General features: G+C 36.7%; 1 protein-coding gene across 9 annotated transcripts in view; it reads left to right on the top strand.

The window, feature by feature from the left end:
- Window positions 1-20,930, top strand: part of pcbp3 (poly(rC) binding protein 3) — a 59,978-nt gene extending 39,048 nt beyond the window's left edge. For 2 of the 9 annotated variants that reach the window (XM_056265660.1, XM_056265661.1), the window contains 12 exons: window positions 9,308-9,474; window positions 9,727-9,750; window positions 9,840-9,872; window positions 10,239-10,355; window positions 11,215-11,346; window positions 11,778-11,906; window positions 13,519-13,662; window positions 15,326-15,367; window positions 17,235-17,313; window positions 18,397-18,449; window positions 19,308-19,477; window positions 19,757-20,192. In XM_056265660.1, the coding sequence (XP_056121635.1) occupies window positions 9,400-9,474; window positions 9,727-9,750; window positions 9,840-9,872; window positions 10,239-10,355; window positions 11,215-11,346; window positions 11,778-11,906; window positions 13,519-13,662; window positions 15,326-15,367; window positions 17,235-17,313; window positions 18,397-18,449; window positions 19,308-19,477; window positions 19,757-19,811 (1,053 nt within the window). In that variant the 5' untranslated portion in view covers window positions 9,308-9,399 and the 3' untranslated portion in view covers window positions 19,812-20,192. Of the gene's footprint in view, window positions 1-9,307; window positions 9,475-9,726; window positions 9,751-9,839; window positions 9,873-10,238; window positions 10,356-11,214; window positions 11,347-11,777; window positions 11,907-13,518; window positions 13,663-15,325; window positions 15,368-17,234; window positions 17,314-18,396; window positions 18,450-19,307; window positions 19,478-19,756; window positions 20,193-20,533 lie in introns of those variants that run through there. The other 7 variants (XM_056265664.1, XM_056265668.1, XM_056265663.1 and 4 more) reach the window with 7 other exon arrangements.
- Window positions 20,931-24,665: the final 3,735 nt, after the last annotated feature.

Raw genomic sequence — 24,665 nt, 5'->3', positions numbered from 1 at the left:
CGAGTCTGTCAGTCACCGCGCCGATGTGGAAACTGGCATTCAGAATCACACATTCTACTTTTGGAAGTAGGCCTACAGTATGACCATGACAACATACGAATTTTCATCGGAAAATGTCATCTGAACAAGTAAGTAACATCCACATCAACTAAGGGGGGAAAGCCTTGCAGTAAATCGTGCTGATTAAATATAACGATCGCGTCAAACCTTTCAAATTATTCTTTGTTCTCAAATTATCAACATCAGCATTGTGACTACATTTAATGTGTATTATGATTACCCTGTAGTTCAGTTTCTATTTCTGTGCAGTCTAATTTCTAATTGACATACCAATAAATTAATGTTTCTTTACTGGTTTTCTTTTTCAGAAAAAAGAAAAGAAAAAAAAACACGTATCTGTAATCCGATGCATATTTAAAACTATATATAATTTTGGAGGAGGCCGGTTTGGTTTGCTTGGAGTAGAGGTGAATTGCTCCCTCTCATAGCTAGCACAAAATATTTACCATAATAGCTAAACGAATAAAGACAGGAAACTCCGTAACTGTGTGAATTAAGCGAACAAGTGTGCTACTGTTACACGATTGAACTATTGAAATGTCTTACCTGTCCTAAAAGAAAAAAAGCCGTCTCTGCGTCCGTTTTGAACCGATGTTTATCCTTGTTTTCGCGTGGGCCAGTTGCAGTCTCTTTTTTCTCTAACGTTACCCACTCCGAAGTCCGAATTATTTGGGGTTTTACAAGTGGTGAATGTCCAGTTGTCACTGGTGATTTGTCGTTTGAACCTTTCTGGATCCGCCATAAGTTTAATTATTTAATGCTGTGAGAAAAGGCTAAAAATGTCCACCTCCAACATCCTCACGCAATATAGCCGACTAGCCGGGACGCCTTCTTTATGTGTACAGATGTGACGTAATGACGCAAAGACATGCTCGAATTTCCCGCGGAAATCCACCAGTACCACTGGAATTAAAATCATTATTACAAGCTAACCGTTTTGAATCGGGCAAAAGCAAGCAGATATTTTTGAACACTGGCTGGTTATGTTTTTTTTAATTATTATTATTTTGGATAATTTTTAACCCAAAAAAGTTACGGACAGCAGCTTTAAGTAATAAAAACGTCATCTGCACGTCACCTTTACAACATTTCAAACCCCTCAGGTCTCGCCATCTCCGAAAAGCCAAGCCTATGTTGATTCTTGTTTTATTACGAGCTCTGTCGCATTCTCTTTTTGCCAGCGGACTCTCCTCTGTTTGGCGATTTTTTTTTTTTTGTTGTTGTTGTTGAAAAACAGGTGATTCCCCAGAGGTTCGAGATTTAACATGCTCCATGTCAACCTTTCTCACTCTTTGACAACCAACTTGCCACTCGCGTTAAAGTAGCTGGAGCAACGTTTCTCTATTTATGGATATGACTCGACACACACAGGCGAGTGACATAAACACTCAGGCTACCATGGCAAATCAGGGTAAGACAAAAACACATTTTGGAAGAAGGATTGATGATGTATTGACTTATTATTAGTATTAATTTTGAGCAAAAAATTGTTACATGGTGTACTAGTGTACCCACATTTCTATTGTTTTGTGATTCTGCCAGTAGGGGTCAATAGCTTTGAGCAGTTGACAAATGGCTTGTTTATGCAGTCTTTATTCTCCTGACGTTCAAGAACTTTTTTTTCCATTTCACATTAATTAGAAAAAGAGCCTATGGTCTGAAAAAGCATCTTGATTTATTTTCTCATTGCAGTGGTCACTTTAGGAAGTGTGCTGTTTGGTTGCTATTGGTTGAGTGGGAGTGAACTGCAGCCTCAGGTTCTCCTATTATTTTCCCTATTACAAGGTCACACGTTGTAAGCAACAGGGTTATTGTTTTTCTCCTCCTGTTATAGCAGTTATCAAAACACCAGTTTTAAATGTTCTATAAATATTTATTTTTCTTTTGTGTTCTCCATATATCCACTTATATTAACATCCCTCACAAGGGAAATCAACCATGGTCGGGAGTGGTGAAGACATAGCAGTTATGTTTCACCTTAAATCTAACAGTCTATAGAACTATTTCTCATATCACCCATGTTATTTGTCTTCATGCCTCCATTGTTTTTAGAAAGTCCACAGAAGTTGAGAGATTTTTTGGCAATAATCATTGAGATTGCAGCTATTAAGATAGGAGAAACTGAGCACAGAGACAATGGAAGTTAAACGAATTTGAACATTGCCAGTTTAAGGCTGTGTATTACACCGATTTTTACCATGTTTTACTGAGAAGAGAAATGTAGTAACTTAAAGGGATAGTTCACCCAAAATTAAAGTTCTGAAAATCACTCCCTATCATGTCATTTAAAACATACATGACTGTCCTTCACTGTTATTTTAGCATTATTTATATACTTTTATGCTATTTATTAGTATTTTGAATTCGCTTTAGTTTTAGTTTTATTGTGCTTTTTTAATTTTTACTTTTTATATTTCTTAACTTTATTTAAATTGTAATAATTGGAGAACTTTAACTTATTTTAAGTTACAGTTTTCAGTTCTTAAACTTATTTTCAATTTCTAATTTTCATTTAAGTATTAAGTTTTTTATCTTTCATTCACTCTTCAGTTTCAGCTCAAATGCAATGTCCGACATTATTGACTATGATTGGGTTATTTGAGACGGTCATATTCCTTTTAGATTGATAGGCAAAAATCATTGATGATATTAATAATGCAGCAGCGTTATTTTGTTCTCATTTTTAACAGTAAACCTATTTTTTTTAAGTTGTTTCTCGTTATGGTTACGAAAATGCGCAGTGATGACTGTAATTACTTTCATGAAAAATAAAATAAAGTGCAAGATGTGCAGTGCCAATATACATGCCATATTCAGCATTATAACGAGAACAGGATTGTGATAGAATGCTGTAAATTCTCTGTGCTTTAGTTGCCCGTGTATCAGCGCACTGTTAAGGGAAGAGCGCATCCAGAGGTTCCCTTTCAAACCATAGACTGTAAAAAAACCTAGTTCACATGCGCATTCGTGTCCTTTAGTGCAGATGCATGTTGTAATATTACGTTTATTTGATGTATCTAGGATATCTGATTATTAATCACATAGGATGTGTCATAGAACGGGCTTCAGTTTACTGGAGATCATTTACTCTTCAGCTTTACCTCAAGCAGCTATTCCTTTTTAGATGTTTCTTTTTCGAAAACATTGATATGTTTATTGATATATATGATTGATTATCGGGTGTAATAGAATAGGTTAACATGGTTTGCAAAGGTTAGGTTAACAAAGCTAACTTTTGGGTTGTAGCGCTCAGCACCAGCTTTATAAATAAATCTTAACCTCTGATTAACCTCTGAAAGCAAAAGCGGTTTTGCTTTCGCATCTCTGCAACATGTCGACACCACTTATATTCACCAAAACCTTGCCGCCTTTCTTTGCGTATGCCTTTGGGCAGCATTATGCTAATATTTCACATTGTGACGTGTACATTTGAGGAAGTAATATCTGGACTTCGATCAAGTCGTTCTGTTTCTGTTAGATAGAATAAATCACTTTATGACATGCACAAACAGATACATTACACACTGAAGGAAAAGGAAAACATTATAAAGCATCATATGACCCCTTAACTTTTTGGATGAACCATCCCTCTAAGAATGTTGAATTGAATGTGCGGTCACGTGTGTGTTTATTTAGTTGAAATTTAGTCTGAACTGTTTTTTTTTTTTTTTTACTGAACATAATTTCACAAATACTGTTTAACATGTTTGGCTGTTAGTCATTTATATGAATTAAAATGAGACAGTTTTGTGCTGTGTTTGAAGCGAAGTGAAGAGAGATAGAAAAAGGAGCATTTTGGGAGCACTGCTTGACCAAGCGTAAAGCGTGATTAATTCAATAGGTACCACAGAGGAAGGGGCCAGAAGCTCTTTAGAAGAAGGGCTGACCCACTTTCTGTATCCTGTGCTTCAGCAAAAGACTGAGCTTATCTACCACCGGGAAGATATCAGACTTACGATTATCATAAAATAGAATTAAAACGTGATGGCTAATTTTTAATCTGCTCCTACTTTTTGGAAAAGCATTGGAAATGTGCTTGCTAAATACACACACTTCCGACATCAAAAGAAAGTGGTTGAAAGGACACGTGCCATTTAAGGTAACATTAGTGTGTTTATGCAGTCATTGCTTTTGCTCTGATGACTGCTGTAATCAGCCCACAGATGTAGCGTTCAGATGTCGACTGAATTCTGCGGGCTGTTGTTCACCCGACCATGTGTTTGTTCTGTGTTTGGGTGTTTTTGTGGCCACTTTTGGCCCTTTGGACTTTTAGAAACTAAACACATTTTTCACACTCTTACTGGTTTATTTGCATATATATTTATATGTAAACCAAAAATTTTTTGTATATACATGCATGTGTATATATATATATATATATATATATAGATATATATATACATACATACATACATACATAAATGTATATAAACACGTTTTTTGACCTACCATTTGCGCAACAGTCTTTGGCATGCTTTCATTTCAATATGGTATACGACGAAAAAATTAAATTATAAATGTAATAAATGGAGCCAAACTACAGAAACTGCGAAGACTGCCCACTTTATATCAGTGTCAGGTAGAAGACAATTTCTCTGCTCACTTATGTGAGTTTATTATAAACAGACACAGGGCCGGCCCGTGGCATAGGCAGTATAGGCAAATGCTAAGGGCGCAAGCGCCTTAAACCCTAGAGGGGGCGCCAGAGCCGCGTAAGGAACTTTCCGTTTTTATTGTACTTCATTAACACTGCAACGAGTGGAGCAATTACTCTGCCAGTGGCGCAAAAAGTGGGTATACCGGTATGTGTAGCGGAGTAGGCGCCCTCATAAGATTTCATCATAGAATTTTGACAGGGGACCCCCCTCCAATAATATCGCGAGCGGGCGCGGGCGCCGTGAGCGCTGAGCGAACAGGCACGAGTAGTGAGTTGTCGTCGAAAAAGATAGATAAAGCAAAAAAGCGGCCGGGGGCTAAAATAGAAATAGCCCATTCGTTTTGTTTTGCTTAATCGGCGGCGCTGGGTTAGTGCTGGTGTAATGCATTGGTAAAAAAAAAAGATCGCACAAATCAATCTCGCCTAGGGCAACCAAAGGGCTAGAGCCGGCCCTGAACAGACACTTCTATAAACTTGTGACGTTTACTCAGATAGGGTTTTTATAATAAATTCAAATTATTTCAATAAATAATCAATTAAAAAGACATATACGTCATGCGCGATGCACGCAAGCACAGCAGATGACCTTCTGTAACGCCCACATCTGGAAAACACACTCTCCCACCGCTGTAATAAACACGAGAGATGTTAGTCCCGTCCAAATCAGTACATGCAATCACAGACGTGGAGAGATAACAATTGTTGACAACTCAAATGTCCTTTAGAAAACTAGTCCTGTCCGAATAGGGCTATAAATAAATAAATAAATGAAGGCATGATAAAGTTTCCTGGATCCATTTTATATGTGACCTTCCTATGACAAAAATATTTGTGTATTTAAATCAACCCCTGGGACATAAAAGTGTCTGAAGAAACACTTTGTTATGTCTCTTCAGAATATACAAAGAAAGAAGCACTTTGAAAATGTAATCCTTCAGGCATTCGTAACGGTTCACTAAACATGATCATCTAAGTATATTCATGTTATTCAAGCAGCTTTTCATTGAAGCACCAGATATGGAGCATTAGCATCACATAAACGATAAGATTGCCTTTCCTCAATCCAAATGTAGTGTATGCGTAAAGTTGCCACAAGGTGTTAGCGCCTCGCCCACAGCATCCATGTTGTTTGTTGTCTTACAGGCTGATTTAATTAGATAAGATTTCACGTGGGGTTGAACTTGAAGGCATTTGAGATTTAAGCCATCTGAGGCGGATGAAGAACTACAACATTAAGTGAGTCATGAGGAGAAGTGTGGAACATTGTATGCTCTCTGTGACCAAGCACACACTGCAGCTAAATACAGTTGTCACCTCTCTTAATCCTGTTCTGTACACACACGGTTGATATCTGCATCCTACAACAAACTCACGCTTGAAACTTCCAACCACATTTACCTAAAGCAATGTTCCTGGTTTATAAGGATTTACATGGTGTTGTCACTTTCGAAACATTGCATTGCATTTGTGGTGTGTGAAAGTTTCTACACACTGTGATTGAAAATATTTCAATACAATGACAACGTAGAAGAAGAATAAAAAATCAAGCATTATATTCAACCCAATATCCTTTGTAATTTTCCTTTTTGACATTATTTATTCTTGAAGTGAATTGCTCCAGTGTTTCTCTGAACCCATAAGGCCATTTTCACACAAGTTTTCTTTTTGATTTCTCTTGTGAAAAAAGTTACGTTTAGCATACTTTTTAAAATGACTTCATACTTTAAAAGAATAAACTTAAATGCTAACTGAATGTAATGTTCTTGGATACTTAATTGCAGTGCAAATTAAATTAAATCAAAATGTGTTAGTTTAAATTTATATCAAATGTAATTAGTTGAACTTAAGAGTGCTTTTTCACCCATATAAGGAGAACTTAAGTACATCTTTATATGTAATTCCATAATTCTCTTGTCTTTGAAATTCAAGTGTACTGCTGAATGTACTTCAAGCATTTTTGGTGAACTGAAATATACTGTACTTTAATGTCATTTCTATTGAAACTTGTATGTCCTCTAATTAAATATTTGCATATATATTTGTATTTACACATTTGTAACGATATTTACACATTTGCAATTTAGTACATTTAAGATGAATTAACTATGTAAATAATAAATGTAATTTCCGAGTACTTTACCTTCAGTAAAGCTTGACACAAGATTATTAAAACATGATCATGAAGATACTTTGAAAAACTTTAAATGTGTACTTAGTCTTAAATGTGTACTCTCTTTAAATGCACTTAAGTCATTTTTTACATTAATATATTATCTGCAAGTGCAGTTTTTAAAAACATATACTTTAATACATTCAGTACAGTTAAGCGCACTTCCTTTTCACAAGGTTTTCTCAGGTCAGGGCCGGGGCTTCTTAAAATGGTGGACACCCATTTGTAAGAGTAAAGGCTGGTTCACTTCTGTCCATTTGCTCTGTTGCTTCTGTGTGCTCTAGCACAGATTGCATAAAAATTCTAATCTGAGCTAAGCAGGAGATTTGCGGACAGCTGGCAGCTCATCTCATATATGTGAATCTGTACTTATCTTCCCTTTGCTTTCTCGACGCGTCTCTCTCACACATAACCCGAACATTAGTGCTCAAAACTTTCCTCCGCACATCTCATCCTCGAGCACGTATGCTGTTTCTCTTTTTACAGTCACTATCATTCACTTTTTGCTCTCTCTTTATCCTGCGCTCCATTGGAAAGTCTGACAGCTGCACTGGGACGGCTTAATATTTCAATCTCTCAATCGTTGTTGATCCCCAGACCTACATGACGGCATAAATCACGGAAAAGGGGACAGGTCTGAAGCTGTGCTGAAGAGTTAGGATCCCCCCTCCCTCCCTCCCGAGAGGACAGACAGATCCTCATTATAACGGCTGAGGATGAGAAATCATCGGAAGGATCAGAGAGACCCAAAATACAGATTCCGATAAGCTGAATGTTATGAATTATTACACAAAATGGAAAATAAGTTGTTTTATATGACCTTGTTTATGGTAAACCCACAAGAAATCTGCAGATTTACGCTTGATGCTTCTTTCTGCTGCTTTTTTTTACTTATTTTCTTTTTCTTAAATGATTTTAAAATGTTTGTTTTTCTTCTCTTCATCATAACCATGTAAAGCAGTTTTAATTGAATTGAATTGGGCTTTGCGATGTATCGAATTTTATTCATTTTTGCAGAAATTCTGCACAGATTCAATCTTTGCCTGTGTTTGTGTTGAGTGTTGGTCATTCTCTCCAGCATTTTTGGGCATTGGTTTTAACTCGATCGGTTTTGTTACGTCATTTTTGTAAGACATGTATTTTGTTACATAGCCCGTGCTACATTGTGTATGCAGAAAGCCGAATGACCTCAGCGGCTGTTGGTTTTTGAAATTAATTTGAGATTACTGCCTGGCAACAAACATTTAGTTTGATTACTTGTGAAGTGCTCCCTCTTGTGTTCAGACTATGAATATAAAAGGCTATTAATGATGTCGCATTGTGGTGTTCCATATTTATTACATGCTATGCTTACTGCATAAGGTTGATTTATCACAGAAAATAGTTTGACTTCTAAGTCATTTAAAAAATGCAAGTATGGTCCTTTCAATTTCAATAGGCAATAAAACATAACCGTATATAAAATGTATATAGTCATTTAACATACGTAACATACATGAGGCTAGTGAGAAAATTATATTCAATTTTTACAGGAATTAAAAGACATCTATCTTGAAAAGTAGTTCTAGCTCTAACAGATAATTGGGAAAACAAATAAATTATTACAGAATAATTTATGCAAAACTACAAGACTCAGATTTCTGCTTTTAATCTCTCTGGAATGGACTATATACTTTCTTTTAAAGTGTTTAACTGTACGTGCAATTTGCATTTATTTACACTACTGCTTGAGGTCAGCAAGGGTTTTTTTTTGTGTGTGTTGTTTATAAATTAATACTATTATTCAGCATGGATGCATTGAATTGATTAGAGTGACAGTAAAGACTTTTTTGTAATGTTACAAAAGATTTTTTATTCAACAAGAAAATGGTATCGGGCTTTCCACAAAAATACTAGCAGCAAAAACTTTTTTCAATGTTGATATAATAACAGTTTCTTGAGCAACAAATCAGCATATTAGATTAATTTCTTAATGATCATGTGACACTGAAGACTGGAGTAATGATGCTGAAAATTCAGCTTTGCATCACAGGAATTGATTACATTTTAAAATATATTAAAATAGAAAACAGTTATTTTAAATTGTAAGAATATTTCACAATACCAAGGCTGAATTTATTTGATACAAAAAATACAGAAAAAAAAACAATAAGAGCACAAGAGAATTTTCAAAAAAAAATAAACAAATCTTACCGAACCCAAACTTTTGACCAGTAGTGTATTTATTTTAAGTCAAAATTATTTTCTGTGACAATCACAAATGTCTCAAATGCTGAGCCTTTCAACATAGGAACATTTCTTTAATTCCAAGCTTTCACTCCTGAGCAGATCCAAACATTCTGCCACCGTCTTCATTTCTCATTTGGAAGTCGTGGGCTGATGATGACTCTTGTGTGTGGTTATCCCGTCCCCCCTTGCAGGTGACTGGTTGGCTGCTGAACCATCATTCTCGTCCTACTCCTGGGGATTTCCTGTCACGTGACCATATTCCTGCTTCACCTCCACTCCTAGAATGGAACCCAACAAAGTCCAGTCAGAGGGCGGGCTGAATGTGACCCTGACCATCCGGCTTCTCATGCACGGCAAGGTAAGCTGAGCCTGCAGAGCAGTACAGAGAGCAGTGGATGATGTCACTGCAGAGTGTGCCTGAGGGATGTGTCCTCTCCTGACCCACTGTTTCAGGCCAAGGTGAACCAGGGGTCGTCAGTACCAGTGACCTTTTAGACTCATTAAATCTCCGGAAGCAAGGGCTGAATATAAAATAGAGCCATTTTCTTACATTTTCATACAGTTACATGCTTGCAAAGATTTTATTGGTTCTTTTTTTTAATTCCTGCAGGAAGTGGGAAGCATCATCGGAAAGGTATGTTAGATGTGTGTGTATAAATATACATATATATCTATCCGTTTTAAGCTCTGAATCTAAATATTCAGTCCTTCTTTTTGCTACAGAAAGGGGAAACTGTGAAGAAGATGCGTGAAGAGGTATGTTTCTTGTCTAATTCATTTTACCAATCAATCAATCAAACTTTATTTATAAAGCACTTTAAAACAACCAGAGCGGACTAAAGTGCTGGACAGAAAATTAAATAAAAGACATAAAATACATACTTTATATAAAGCATATAATGCATATAACTCTTGTTCTGTTGGTATTTGTTTTTTATGTTCACGAATCACAGCGACCTCAATGTTCTATGTCCAAATATAATAATAGTAATTTGAAATGTACTTGTTATTTCCCCTTGCACCTATAAGTGTATTTTTGAGCTATTAAAAGGGTCATCTAGTCTCTCAGACAACAAGCAGAACAGGAACACGAGGGTTAACTTGACATTTGGTACCCTACAGAGCGGTGCTCGCATCAACATCTCAGAAGGAAACTGTCCTGAGAGGATCGTCACCATCACTGGACCCACAGATGCCATCTTTAAGGCCTTCGCTATGATCGCATACAAGTTTGAAGAGGTGCTGTCCTGAATACAGTATTTGAAAAGCTCACTTAACACAAACAAAATGTTATTTGTCAATGTTAATGGTACTGTATACTCTACCATCAAAAAGGTTTCATTTTTTTGAAAGACATTCGTTATGCTCTATATTATATCTATATTTAATCAAAAGATGCAGTTAAAACTGTAATATTGTGAAATAATATTAACATTTAAAATAACTGTTTTCTATGTAAATATATTGTAAAATATAATTTATTCATGAACTGCAATATTGTTGTGAAATAATATTAACATTTAAAATAACTGTATTTTCTATGTCAATATATTGTAAAATGTAATTTATTCCTGTGATCAAAGCTGAATTTTTAGCATCATTACTCCAGTCTTCAGTGTCACATGATCCTTCAGAAATCATTCTAATGTGCTTATCCGGTGCTCAAGAAAGATTTGGTTGAAAACAGTTGTGTTTTTATGAAACTGATAAATTCAGGATTCTTTGATTAATATAAAATTAAAAACAACATTATTTGTTTCTTTTACTGTAACTTTTGATCAATTTAATGGATCTTTGCTGAATAAAATATTAATTTCTTTCAAAAAATTTCTTTCGAAATTGGTAATACACATTTTTGAATAATCTCAGTTTTGATTTTCTTCTCTTTATATTTGGAACTTGATGGACACAAACCAAAAGGATAAGATTAGTCTGATTTCAATACACAAACATCTTCACAAAAAAAAATTAAAACAGTGAAACAAATTGTATAAAATAGATCATTTCACGTCTGAATTCGGATTAGATTAGCCACGTTGTTGTTGCAGCGATTTTAAAGTTTCGTTGCTTATGTAATTGCTTTCTGATATTTCTTCAGGATATAATCAACTCCATGAGCAACAGCCCAGCCACCAGTAAGCCCCCAGTCACTCTGCGTCTCGTGGTGCCCGCCAGTCAGTGCGGCTCCCTCATTGGCAAGGGAGGCTCAAAAATCAAAGAGATGAGAGAGGTACAAAACTGCCATTATTCTCACTGTCAGATCGTGGATTGCCATTGAATTTACTAGCCCATGTAGCTTTACCAAGCTGACCTTGTGGGCAAAACTGTATGACAGGAGTCGTCAACCACAAAGCCACAAATCCATAAAGTATATCTTAATATGCAACCAAACACATGCTATTATATCCCAGACTAAAAGACAAGAACATAATCAGCATTGCCATGATTACTCTACAGCAGGGCTCTTCAATCTTTTTTCGACCAAGGACCAAAGAATTGCGTTTTTTAAATGACTTCAACAGAAACATATGCTTGCATGCAGATGGCAACATTTGTCCCAGTGTTCCCCTGAGAGCTGTGTGGTCTCAGAGCAGATCACACCATCATCAGCACTGGATGCTCTGGATCATAAACTCTCTCTCTCTCTCTCTCTCTTTCCAGTCCACAGGAGCTCAGGTTCAGGTAGCAGGGGACATGTTGCCTAACTCCACAGAGCGCGCAGTGACAATCTCCGGCACCCCGGAAGCCATCATCCAGTGTGTCAAACAGATATGTGTGGTCATGCTGGAGGTACAGTATTGTACAGTATTTTTCAAGGGATAGTTCACTCAAAATGAAAATTGTCGTTCTATACTCCCCCCTCATGTCATTTAAAATGGCATTGTTGAAACTTTCTTTACACTGTTGAACACAAAAGCTCAAAAAGGACAGAAAAGCACTTTAAAATGTTCATTGAAGTCAAATTTTTTCATGCATTCATGTCTTTTTTTTCAAGTTGGCATTAAATGGAAGTTGTGATTTGCTATTGCTGTGATCTCATTAGAGTGACAGGTTGTCCCGCCCTCGCGGCGGGACAACCTATTTATTATGAGTGTAAAGATTCACACTCATAATAAATACTGCAGAATTGTCCATTTTGATTTCATGTCATACCTCGATCGTTTGGTGAAACGTAATACTTCTTTCTCGTGTGACGTATGGCGCTTAGACCACTTGATCCCCGCAATTGTATTGTAACTGTAAGCTCAAATTAAGGTCTGACTCCATCAACAACCAATGGATTGAACCAAGTCCCTGCCCTACATTTTTTTCATCACAATATGGAAGAAAAGTTCTGTCACTACTTCCATTTTATCATGACTTTAAGTGGCTATTTGCTGAAATATCCATCTTTTTGTCCTCTGCCCAATTTGCTGTGGGCCTCGACATCCAATTCATGAACAAATAGTTACTTTTGGTTAGATCTTTTTAATTAGTTGATCAAGTTCACTTAGAAGTCTTGGATATGGTGCATTGAGTCAAATGGACTACTTTAAGTATATTTTTTTAATACAAAAACATGGTTTTGCATCCTTTTTAAAGCTTGAAAGCTTTAGTCCCCATTCATCGTAATTGCATGGAGCAGAGCAACCAGTGCATACAGTAGTTCATTTTCCTTTTGTGTTCCACAGAAGAAAGTAAGTCCGTTTTGGAACAGCTTGAGGCTGAGTAACGAATGAATTTTCTTTTTTGGAGGGTGAAATCCATTTGTTATGACAATAACAATGGGGTGGATTCACTACCATACACACAGCCACACTCCATTACAGCCACCCTGCCAAAGAGAGACCACATTGTTTTACTTTTGATTAATGAGAAACACAAAGCATCCGTTGGCTTGCTTCCGCCATCTCGGTTTATTGATTTAAATGTTATTCTTATCCACCAATGACGTGCAGGGCTGATTTCCTGCCGAGGTGAATTGTGCTCTGATTGGGTGTTATGGAATGATTTTCATTCTTCGCTTGTACAGACACAGACATATTTCAAACGTAATCAGATCGCCTGGGAAGTATTGTCTCATCCTTTGTGTGTAGATGAAATTTTAGGGCTATTTTTTACCTTTACAAATGTGCAGTATACTGAACTATATAACTGCAGTTATTATTCTACCCAAAATTCACTGCGCTTGATTTGACCTTCCATTTTCAGAAGAAGTGGAAATAATATCAGCCATGAATTTGAACTTGTGAATTTGAACCCCTGGCCTGGCGAATACGAATCCTTAAGCGTTGGGGTCTCACAACATACCTGACTTTGTTTTCGTACAACTTCACCACACAAATGCTTCACCACGCACACCTGTCTGCACCTGTCTCCTGGTCTAATGCTGTTTCTGCCTCTACCTCTTCCCCTCTCCTAGTCCCCACCGAAAGGTGCCACCATTCCCTACCGCCCAAAGCCCGCCTCCACCCCCGTCATTTTTTCAGGTGGCCAGGTAAGAGCCGACCCGCTGGCGGCGTCCGCAGCCAACCTCAGCCTTTTACTGCAGCACCAGCCACTGCCTGTTAGTTCACTCAGGTTTTCTCACCTTCTCACTCGCATGTTGTCACACCATCCTAACCAGGGGAATGCTTGCAGAGAGGAAGGAGCTTTAGATTGTGAATGAGAGTTCAAATCTGTCCTCGGAGGACTCAATAAGGAGAGTTTGCTCTTCTGCCATCTCATATTTCAGTGCCTTCTACTGCCATCCAAAAAGTGAATTTTAAGCAAATATGGAAATGAAGTGAAACGCACATTTTTATTTTGTCTTTCTGGCGCAGTATTATAAGACCTCTTGGAAGGTGCTTGGAAGTTTAGTTCACTTTCAATCATTTTGCAAGTTATTACGAGCATTTCTGTGTAACTATGTGCATTTTGAACTTTAGTGCTTTCATATTCCAAACGTTTTGGCCATTATCATACAAAGTTAAGACATGAAAGCATTTGAAATGAGCCATGTACTGAAAAAGAGTGAAAAACTGTACTCATACAAATTTAGGGTTTAAACTGCCCTAAATCAATAAATTAGGACAGAAATCTATTTTTATTGCATAATTATATTAGTCATTTTCTTAAGCCTTTGTTTAAATCATAAATCAACATGTTGGGCCGCTTTAACAAACAGAGTAATGTTTCAAAAAGTGGTTACACACTTCAGGAGATCAACTTACAAATGCCTTATAGTGGTCTCTGTATATTAAACTGGGAAAGAAAAACATTTGATATATACAAAATCGTACACTTAACCTTTACATGGCAACGAATGCATTTTGGCTGCTTTGAGTGCATTTTAATTCTAGATCGACGTTCACTCTTATCGCAAAGTAAACTCCTCCCTCTCAGAGCAAATATCATATCCTTTTAATATTTTTCAAAACTTGAAGTGTAACTTCACTAGAAACTCTAAACGACCTGGATTTGCATTATTTTGAGATTCCGATAAAAATTGAAATGTCAAGTTATAAATATTAAATGGATATGCTATCAAACAAAGTCTTCCCCACTCATTTGCTAACCAACACAAAAATTCCACTAGTCTAACATTCCATTGATGAATAATAATAATATCCTTTAACAGAGCTCTCAACATCTTTTTAGCATAACTCATTCATGAGCACTTCATGCAACATGACCATAGATGCCACATCACGGCTTTTACATTAAATACAACATGATTATCAGTGTGACGCTTTAAATTGAAGTTCTCTGGAACATATTATACTTGCTTAATTTTGTGTACTGTCTTAAATAGAAAACTTGAAGGATGTTATATATATTCATCTATTCAAATGGTTCAGAAATAGATTTGATTGTATTGTCGGGTATATTTACCAAAACAAGGAATGTGTTCATCTGTTATTTACAGTCAGTATAAAATATATTTTAAGCATACTGTGTGCACTTGCACACAAACAGATAAGAAAAGCCAGAAGGAGTGTTGTAAATTCGTGTGGAGAAGCCTCTATTATTTAAGGCACTGAATATTATTACTGTACAACTACTCATGAAATTATTCACATAAAATATGAAAGAAATTTTCAGCTTTTGAAGCCAAATGCTTCTGTAAAATATTAATAGATCCTTTAGCGGTTATGAATCAGTTAGTTCTTGTGTTTAATGGGCCCTGCAGCCTTGGTAAAATGTTGATTCGATTTTTTTTCTTTCTTTTTTTCTCTCCGTCTTCACAGGCTTACACAATTCAGGGACAATATGCCATTCCACACCCAGATGTGAGTCCCCAGCCATCCACCCCCTTCCCCCCAGCACCGTCAGCAGTCTGCATGGCTATGTAGTTTTCAGTGTGGACCTCTCTATTAATATTAAGCAGTAATATTAATATGACGTTTCTGATGTGTAATTTATTTGTCGCATTACAATCTGAAAATGTTTTCAACTTCAGCCCTCCGAAATGTAAACCGAACTTCTAAGGACTTGGCCTGTTGGAGGAAATGACACTGGTTTGTCATTTTCTAAATGGTCCGCACAGACTCGTAACGCTCTGGTAATTCAAAAGTGACGTGCATACCTAATCAAGTGGTTCTCAAACTTTTAAGACCATCAAGAACCACCTTTGATCATTTTTTCCATCTATTTTTTTTCCCCACCATAACATTTCTGTGAGAAACATAAAACCATCTTTGCACTTCTGGCCTTTTAGGAGTTCTGTGAAATCCTCTGCCGGACTTGTTACATTATTGATAGAAGTATCAAAACCAGGCAAACAGAATTATCTCTCTCTTTTTTTCTTGATTGTCATTCTATTTTTAGCATACGCAGCTTAAGAATGATCATCACTTTATCTGTTTGTACCTTACCTGTTGCATTAGTTTTACATGCACAAAGCTTTTTGCTTCAGAGGAATAAATTGCATTTTAAAAACGTTTATTATATTTTATATTAAAAAAGAAAGCCGTTATTTTAAATAATTGTTCGCAGTGTTACAGTTTTTAACTGTATTTGATCAGATAAATACAGCCTTGGTGAGCATAAAACTTCTTTCAGAAACGTTTTAAAAAGTACTACAGACACCAAGCTTTTAAATTGTAGTGTATAGATGGGAAATGAGAAGGAAAACATGGGGAAAATAAAGATAACAGTATTTTCCACCTGCAACCAAATTTACAGATCCCAGTTTGAGAACCACTGATCTTTTCAAAATTGAAGCATGCTTCCAAATCTAGAGTATTCTTTTATCCCGATAGCTGTGTTTTCCTTACTGATAATCTGAATGAATATCTTTCAGAGAGAAGGAGAGATGCCGTGTGTTAGTCCTTTTCATTTAAGATTGGCAGTGATTGATGCTTTCTGACGCTTCAGCTGACACTGCAATAACTCAAGTAGAGGTTGGCCATCCCTTTCAACCTTCTTTAAAGTCAGATTTAGGGGGAGTACACAACAACATCCAGTGCAAGTCTGCTCTGGTTCAAAGACTCGTGTGTCCTCTGAAGGTTGCCCGAGCACTTACATGTTCATATCTCTGATAAATAACGGTTCACTCGTAACTTATACCCTTCAGAGGCATTCGGGGTATATAAAATCACAAACTAAACTCACCTTTGATATTGAAACAAGGAAATTTAGTGCCTATCATCGAAATAACTTTTGTACTAGAGTCCGATTGACCTTTCTTTTAGCTCCGCCCGCTCGGTTACCGTTGCTCGCTCAGGCACGCTTTAGTTTACAGAATGTCCTATAAGAATTAATTTGGACATTTCTGTGAACAGCATCATTTTCAATCAAATAAAATAATATTAAAATATTAAATATTTGATTGGATAATGGATATTCTTGTGTGGTCTGGAAGTCTTTTAATTTTGGGGGGGAAAACCCAGTAACATGATTAATTGGCAAATGCTTTATTTATCAGTAATTTAGCGAAGGTCAGTTAGCGATCAGATGAGGTTAACCCACCAAGTCAGGCCAAGTCCTACTAAAGTTTCAATCTCTTCAGCTTTCTCTTTTGCTCTTCTTCCACCACAGTGTGTCATGGCTTCTTATCCTCTTTGTCTCTTTGTTCTAGTTTAGTTTCTTGATTTCTTGGTGTGACCTGTCGTATAACAATAACCTCTTAGCTCTACTGTCCCTCCAAACCCTCAGCAGTTGACCAAGCTCCACCAGTTGGCTATGCAGCAAACCCCCTTTACCCCCCTCGGACAGACCACCCCTGCTTTCCCTGGTACGTACCCACGAGCCCTTTTGAAGTTTCCTTCTCTTTGTACCTGTAGAGACGCTCTCTTTGTCTTTCTCTCTCTCTCTTTCCTTCTCGTTCCATGTCAAGCATCATGACATGCCCGTGGTGGTTGCTCTTCACTTTGTTTTTTTACTTTTTTTGGGAGGGGGGTGCTGTTTGTTTAAAAATGTATGTTACTGCTTTTGTTTTGTTTTGTTTTGTCTTGGTTTCTTTTTATCTTGTTTTGTTTTGTTTGGCCTTGTATTCTTTTGTTTCCTTTTCTCTTGTTTTGTTTGTTTTTTTTCCCTTTTTTTTTTTTTTTTTTTTTCTTTTGTCTGGTTTGGTCAGTGTTTTATTTTATTTGGTTAGTTTTGAGGAAAAAAGATTAGTCATAAATTTCAGAAAATGACATCTCACTGTTATACTAACTTACCTTGCGTTGTTTTTTTGGGTTGACTTTTTCTGAAGTATCTAATCCTGTTCTGCTAAGACCCAGGATAAAAGATAGTGAAGTTTTGCTGCTTATGCAACATTAACACGTACAGGGGACTAATGGTGTAGAATTTTATGCTCGAAAGAAATTACTAGTGGCACAAAAAGTGTTTTTTCCTGCCCTTGAGAAACTAGTGTAAGAGAAGCATATCAGTGTTTTGATTTTACAGACCACAACACATCTTCCATCAAGCCATTCATTACGTATTCATCTTGATAAACACTGTCTTATACAAGCTCAGTTTAAAGCTGTTTCTAAGGGCAAACTCAATGCCATGCGCTGAGTAGAACATGCTTAGCTATTCACACACAGTATATCACACACACATAGCAAATATATGTTTGTGTCAGACCAAGGACATACTATAGGAAAATTGACTGATGACAAAATGTGAGAACCGCTAGAGATATTTATGGTAGTTCGAGGTGAAAAAAGGGCTTCATAAAAAGCCTCTGGAGGACTAATAGTTCCTCACACTCTGCACCTGGTCCATTAAGGTCACCAAGTCTTCTAAAGCGCACATGTCATAATGAGTGTGTATGAGGTGCTGTTTATCCTAGGCTGTCTCTCGAGCTTCCCTCTGCTCTCTGATCCAGGTCTGGATGCCAGTCCCCCGGCCAGTACTCATGAACTCACCATTCCCAATGATGTGAGTATAAAGATTGATGCTCAGTTTTGACTCCCAGTCCTTTGTCAGAAAATCCGAAAATAATTGCTGTCATAACTGAAGACAGAAATTAATTTCAGTTTATTTGAGAATAATGTCTGATGTAGAGTCCATGTCAGTTTTTTTCAAGAACAAATCTACGTCAAGTCTCAAGGCTTTTAAGTCTGAAAATATTCAAATCCCTTTTAAAAAATAGTTTTGTACTCCTGCAGGTTAGTTTTAAGTGTAAGTTAATTTATTGGTGATGTACACGTACCGACGTACACAAAAGTAAGATTTTTAAAATGTTTTTCAAAGTGTCTTATGCTTACTAAGGCTGCATTTATTTGATCAAAAATATAGTAAAAATGTGTTATTGTGAATTATTATTAGTTGAATACAGTTGTGCTACTTAATATGTTTGTGAAAACCGTGATGCTTTTTTTCAGGATTCTCTGATGGATTCAAAAGAACAGCATTTATTTGAAATGATAACTTTTGATACATTAAAAATGTCTGTACTGTCATTTTTTTATATTGAAAAAATGCATTTTTGCTGAATAAAAGTATTAATTTCTTTCAAAAGAAGATCCCAAACTTAGTTTTGAATGGAAATGTAAGTGTGACTCGATTCTATGTTTCAAACTTGAGTTTCCATCTCTAGTTTATCCAGTTGGATCCTACAGTATTTGATTCATTCCCATTAGAAAATTCAATTTGCATTTTTGCTGATTGCTGACTGTCACAAAACTCAAGCATACCTACCTACTCCACTCAAATATTCCATTGTGAATACTACAAAACGGATCATACTTTCTGTAACATGAATACCTTTTAAGAACCATTGCGCTTTCTTCCCAGCTAATAGGCTGCATAATCGGGCGCCAGGGAACCAAAATCAACGAGATCCGTCAGATGTCTGGAGCGCAGATCAAAATAGCTAATGCCATGGAAGGGTCATCAGAGCGCCAGATCACCATTACAGGAACCCCCGCCAACATCAGCCTTGCCCAGTACCTCATCAACGCAAGGTGAGCCCATCCACGTTTCACAAAAGTGTTGGCATGTTCTTCCAAACGGCAGTAACCTAACTTTTTTTTTAAAGGCCGCATGCTGTTCTAGCTCAACACAGTTTCTTAATAGAAGCTCATTTAGGGTCATCGCATATGCAACAGTGTTTTGTTTTGGGGAATCAGGGATGCTTAGCAACATACCCCTCTAAATCTGTTCTTGTGTGTGATTTTGAGGCTTGCAGGGTAGCGGCCGGGGCGATACTAATGCTTATTGCTTTCCCACGGTTCTGATGGCAGGTTCAGAGACGTGGCAGCCATGTGGAATGACCCTTCATCAATGACTACATCCTGAAGCCCCAAACTGCTTTCATTATCTGAAGCTATCAACAGCTGATTCCCAATAATCCTTACATACAATCTTCCCTTAGAACTCACCAACCCCTTCCCTTAAACCCCATGGTCAACTTCATCAGTAGCTTCACTCATGTAGGCAGACTACTGAAATCTAAAAAAAAAAAAAAGAAAAGAAAAGCAGGACAACTGTAGTATGATTTGTTCATGTCATGCAGTGTTTCAGTGTAGTATTTTAGCATGCTGAATGCTTGGATCTTGTTATATATTTATTTATTATTTGAAATGAGATAGTTTAGTTCAGCATGGTTGCTGAATAAGTTTTGTAGTTTGACAGCAAAGCCTAACATGATTTAAAAAAAGAAAAAAAAAAAAAGAAAAAGGATTGCATCCAATAGCATTTTTAGCAATGCTGTTGGCAAGGAGCTAGTGATGTGATGCAGATGTTGTAATGAAGTACAAATGCATGTCAGAAGCGAGGAGATGTTGGAAACTGTGTTTCTTTGGAGGCGGAAAAGATTTTATTTTTTACATTTGACTGGCTTGATTGTTTTCAGCTTGAACCGAATCGAAAGAAATGCATGATTATTACTCAACGAGGCGGAAAAAGCGATCATTCTTGTACAGAAGTGTTGAATGCTTTCAGAATTATTTTATGTTATCTATTTTTTTCTATCTTTTCCTTACCCCTCCCCCTTTTTCCTCTTCCCTTAACTATTCTAGGCTGACGTCTGAGGTCACTGGAATGGGCACTCTCTAATTTCTACCCATGATCCTTCACTGCATCACATGACCCTTGAGCCAATGGCATTGCACCTAGTTTGTTTTCTCTCTGTACTTTTGCTGTCCTGTATTTTCAGTACTTTTGACTAATTTATATTCTATAATGTGCACATAATGTTCCTCCTACTCAACCTCTGTTGTGCTCCTGATGGTCCTTTACTTATTACCTGTTTAGTTTAAAAGACACTTTACTTTTTTTTGACTCTCTAGTACCTCATGTCACCGTCGTCCAGTTTTGCCATAGCTTTCACTGTGAGCTCACATTTTCCGGTCCGTTTTCTATGGCGTGGTACAGCTAAGCCAGTGAAATCCTACACTTGTTTCCAATCTTTCATTTAGTCAGACTAAAATTGTAATTTTTATAGCAGCGGTCCTGTGCTTTGCTCCAGGGCTTTGCTCATCAGGTACCTTACAACCGTGCATCTTATACATGTATAATGAAACAACCTGATAGAGTTGGAATGTTTGCACCACGCCTGTACGATTTGTTTGCATCTATCATTGTGGCATGCGGAGTAACACAGAGAATCCATTATTAGCCACTTGTATTCACTTTCAGAACAGAAAAAATCATGTGAAAACAAAGGATACGAGGATGTGTAAGCCATGCTCACGGCTTTACTGCATGCTGAGACATTTCAATTCAGCCCACAATCTTAGTGTAAGTAATTGAATATATTACAGCAGAATTATTTATAGAATATTTTTATATGCGACGTGTTTTTGGAGTAGCATGAGAAATACAGAAGCTTTATTCCTTTGGAAGTGAATACAGACCTACTGATAATGAAATCCGCCCCATACTCCTCTACCATACGGCCTCTGTGTGTATGGTAAACACTCACGTAGGGTTCAAAATTAACTTTTTTTTTGCCATATCTACCAATGTTTACCTGCTATAAAAAACTGTATTTTGCATTTTTTGGGATCTGCGCCAATAAGGGCCTCATTTATAAAACGCGTACATGATCGGACTTTATTCTAAATTCTCTTTCATCCTGCATCAAATGTTAGGAATATATTGGAATTTATAAAGGTCAAAATTGACGTGAAAATGTCCTTGTGTGTATGCCAACTGAAGAGCATGCATACAAACTTTTTGAACTCGTACCAGTAATGAAAATAATCCAATGTCATTTATAAAAAATGTAAAGATAAATAGACAATCGTAATGTGCATTAATATTATTATATGATGAGCAACTGCTTTGTGATAATTAAGTCACTGAAATTCATTAATTCATTATATAAGATTTCCTGGGGAAAAAAATATTGTGTGTATGGACGTTTTATAAATCATTTGTATTGGAACATTTGGGAAATAGTGGTACGTTCACATTTAGGAACATTAAGGGGCGTTCACACTACGCTTTTCATTCCATTGGCTTCCATTCAAATGCATGTGAACGTTGGAGACCGGAAACGCAAACTAATGCGAAGAATTTTCACATTTCAGAGCGTGCCAAAGTCAAGTTTGGAAACCTCTGACCTGTGAATTCGCATGGAAGATCGATATGTCACCTTTGCAGTAAACTTTTGGGATTTATTATTATTTGTTATATGTTGAATTTATGTTTGTCATAAAGGCGCAGTAGAGTGTGACGTCATATCACGACTGTTGCTCAAAGTCTAGTGTGACCACGGCTTTATATAAATGAGGCCCCTGCTAAATTTGATACATTTTTACTCACATTTGGTATTTGATTAGTGTTCATTTTGGACCCTGCCCTCATGCGTTCAGCAACACCCTTCATTTTGACAGTGTTTTCCATATTGCACTCTAAAAGCCATATTTATCAGTCGAACCGAAAAGACACGCACAAGCTCTGCATGCGTCAAACGAGACTAAAAATTCGTTCTCCACTGACAGATAAACATGCGTACACACTCAACACAGCTGCCAAGAGCGTACTTCTGCTACATGGCAATACTACTTGCTTTGTTATGTTCCCGAGGCCAACTCATCAATGATAAGTCAGGATCATTTCTACGTATCTCGGGCTCTGGAATGTTCATGGGTTTAGGCCAGAATTTCAAATGTGATTTCGGATTTACCACCCTGGTCTGCTCTTAAACATGATTGTTTCTTTAATACAGTTGTTTTATTACAGTTAAGGACACTGCGTTGTTTTATGATTATTACTGAAACCCTTGATTCTTACTGTAAGTGTGTCACCTCCTGCTGATCAGCTCTAATAATATTTTTCTCACACACAAAATTGGATTGACTTCAGGCTATTTATGTTGCATGTTTTGCTGTGGACAATTATTATTAAGACAGCCTGTGTACACTCTAAATGATGCATACATATTCTTTACTATTATATTATTATCCTATTGGCACCTTCAATTATAATTTCATCCCTGCTAGAAATGTGTAATTTCTGCGGCACAAAACAATTGCAATCTGTTTCTTTGAGCAACCCGACTGGCGTAAGTTTGGGGGGCAGACATGTTCTAATAAATGTGATGCATCATAATAGAGAAGTATAAAAAGACCCTCACTGCATTGAAACGCTTTAAGTACGGAGACCTTAAAAATGAATGTGTAGTGCCGTAAATCCCACCTTTTGTACTGTAAATACCTCTTGAGAAATTCTCCTTCCTCCAAAACTAACATGTCGTGCCATGCATGTTGAAGATTAGCGGCAAGGCACTCAATTTATTATGCGTTTCCACACAAAATTTGTTTAGTCACTGTACCCTGAGGCATTTCGTCCTTTGACTTCCTTTCAATGATTGAAGTCATTATTTTTGCCATTTTGTGGCGAACAAATTACCGGTACACACTTCAGTTCTCACCCAACCAAAACTGTCGGTGTGGTGTAGCTATAGTTAAGCAATTTAATCCCAGTATTGAAGCCGTCTGATTAGGTTTTAAGCAGAGGTCATGTTGAGTTACCCTTTTATTCAAATCTGAACGTTTTCAGTCAGCAATCAATATGTATTTCATCCTCCACATTTAAATGTCTAAAATGTGGTATTGAGGCTGAAAGTTGAATGTAACTGCTTCAACATTTGATTCATTATTCAACCTCTAGTTTACCTTCCTTGCCATTTTCCAATTGCACTAGAGGTTTTCTTTCCCAGTCTTATAACGGAAATGCTTTCTCATTGAGGTAATCAGGTACAAAAGCATGCATTTAGGCTATAAAGATATATATTTCTATATTTTTATTTGATATCTGTTGAGCAGTATCATGCACTGCAGCCAAATCTTAGATATTATGCACCCAAGAGTTAATCTACACCAAAATCAGACATTTTATGATTTAATGTCCGCTATGAGCGCAGAACTTTTATAATATTGGGATTGAACTCTAAAAGGTATGTACATGCTGAGCCATCCGTGCACATGGCCGGAAATGATGTCATACTGTTGCTTTAAAATAACTAATTTATCTGGAATTATTCAACACATTTTGTTGTTGTTTTTTAGATTCAGCGTTCAGTTTCTTGTTGTCACATAATTTACCATACGTTTGCACTGCTTTGAAATGTATTTTGTGTCAGTGTTTTAGGCTCTGTTATACATTAAGTTAGATTGTATGTTTACACAAGACTATGTCTTGTGATATATGTATGGAATGTTTTATTTGATATGTTTAGTCCATAATGTGCTGTACTCTAGATCACTGTACAGATGCATATTAATATTCAGACAGCAGCATGCGTAATTTTGACATTTTTCAGTAGCAGAATGCTTTACCAAGGGAGGCTGTTGTTATTATTTATGTCTATTGTAATGCCTATTATTTCACAAATGCAATAAAAATAAATGTTCGTTTAGGACTGCAGTGGCGTGTCGAAAATGATTAACTGTTTGGTGGGAAACTCAGTATGGCATTACAAACGGCTTTTATATTTATTTAATTTTGTTTCATCTCTGCCCGACCTCATGATATCACGTGATGTGTTTCTCATGCAAATCATGTGGTTACTTTGCACTCATAATATTAATACACATTAATTCACACTGTGCACATCTGAAATCATTACATTCATTTTGTTGGTCATGCAGTTTTTCAATGTACTAGAGCAGCAAAAAGAAAAAAAGAAGAAAAAAAAGAAGC

The sequence above is a fragment of the Rhinichthys klamathensis genome, unplaced genomic scaffold (genome assembly GCF_029890125.1).
Source record: "Rhinichthys klamathensis goyatoka isolate OS25496 unplaced genomic scaffold, OSU_Roscu_1.1 h1tg000237l_1, whole genome shotgun sequence".
Classification (NCBI taxonomy): Eukaryota; Metazoa; Chordata; class Actinopteri; order Cypriniformes; family Leuciscidae; genus Rhinichthys; species Rhinichthys klamathensis.
This window is presented reverse-complemented; position numbering and strand designations above follow the sequence as displayed.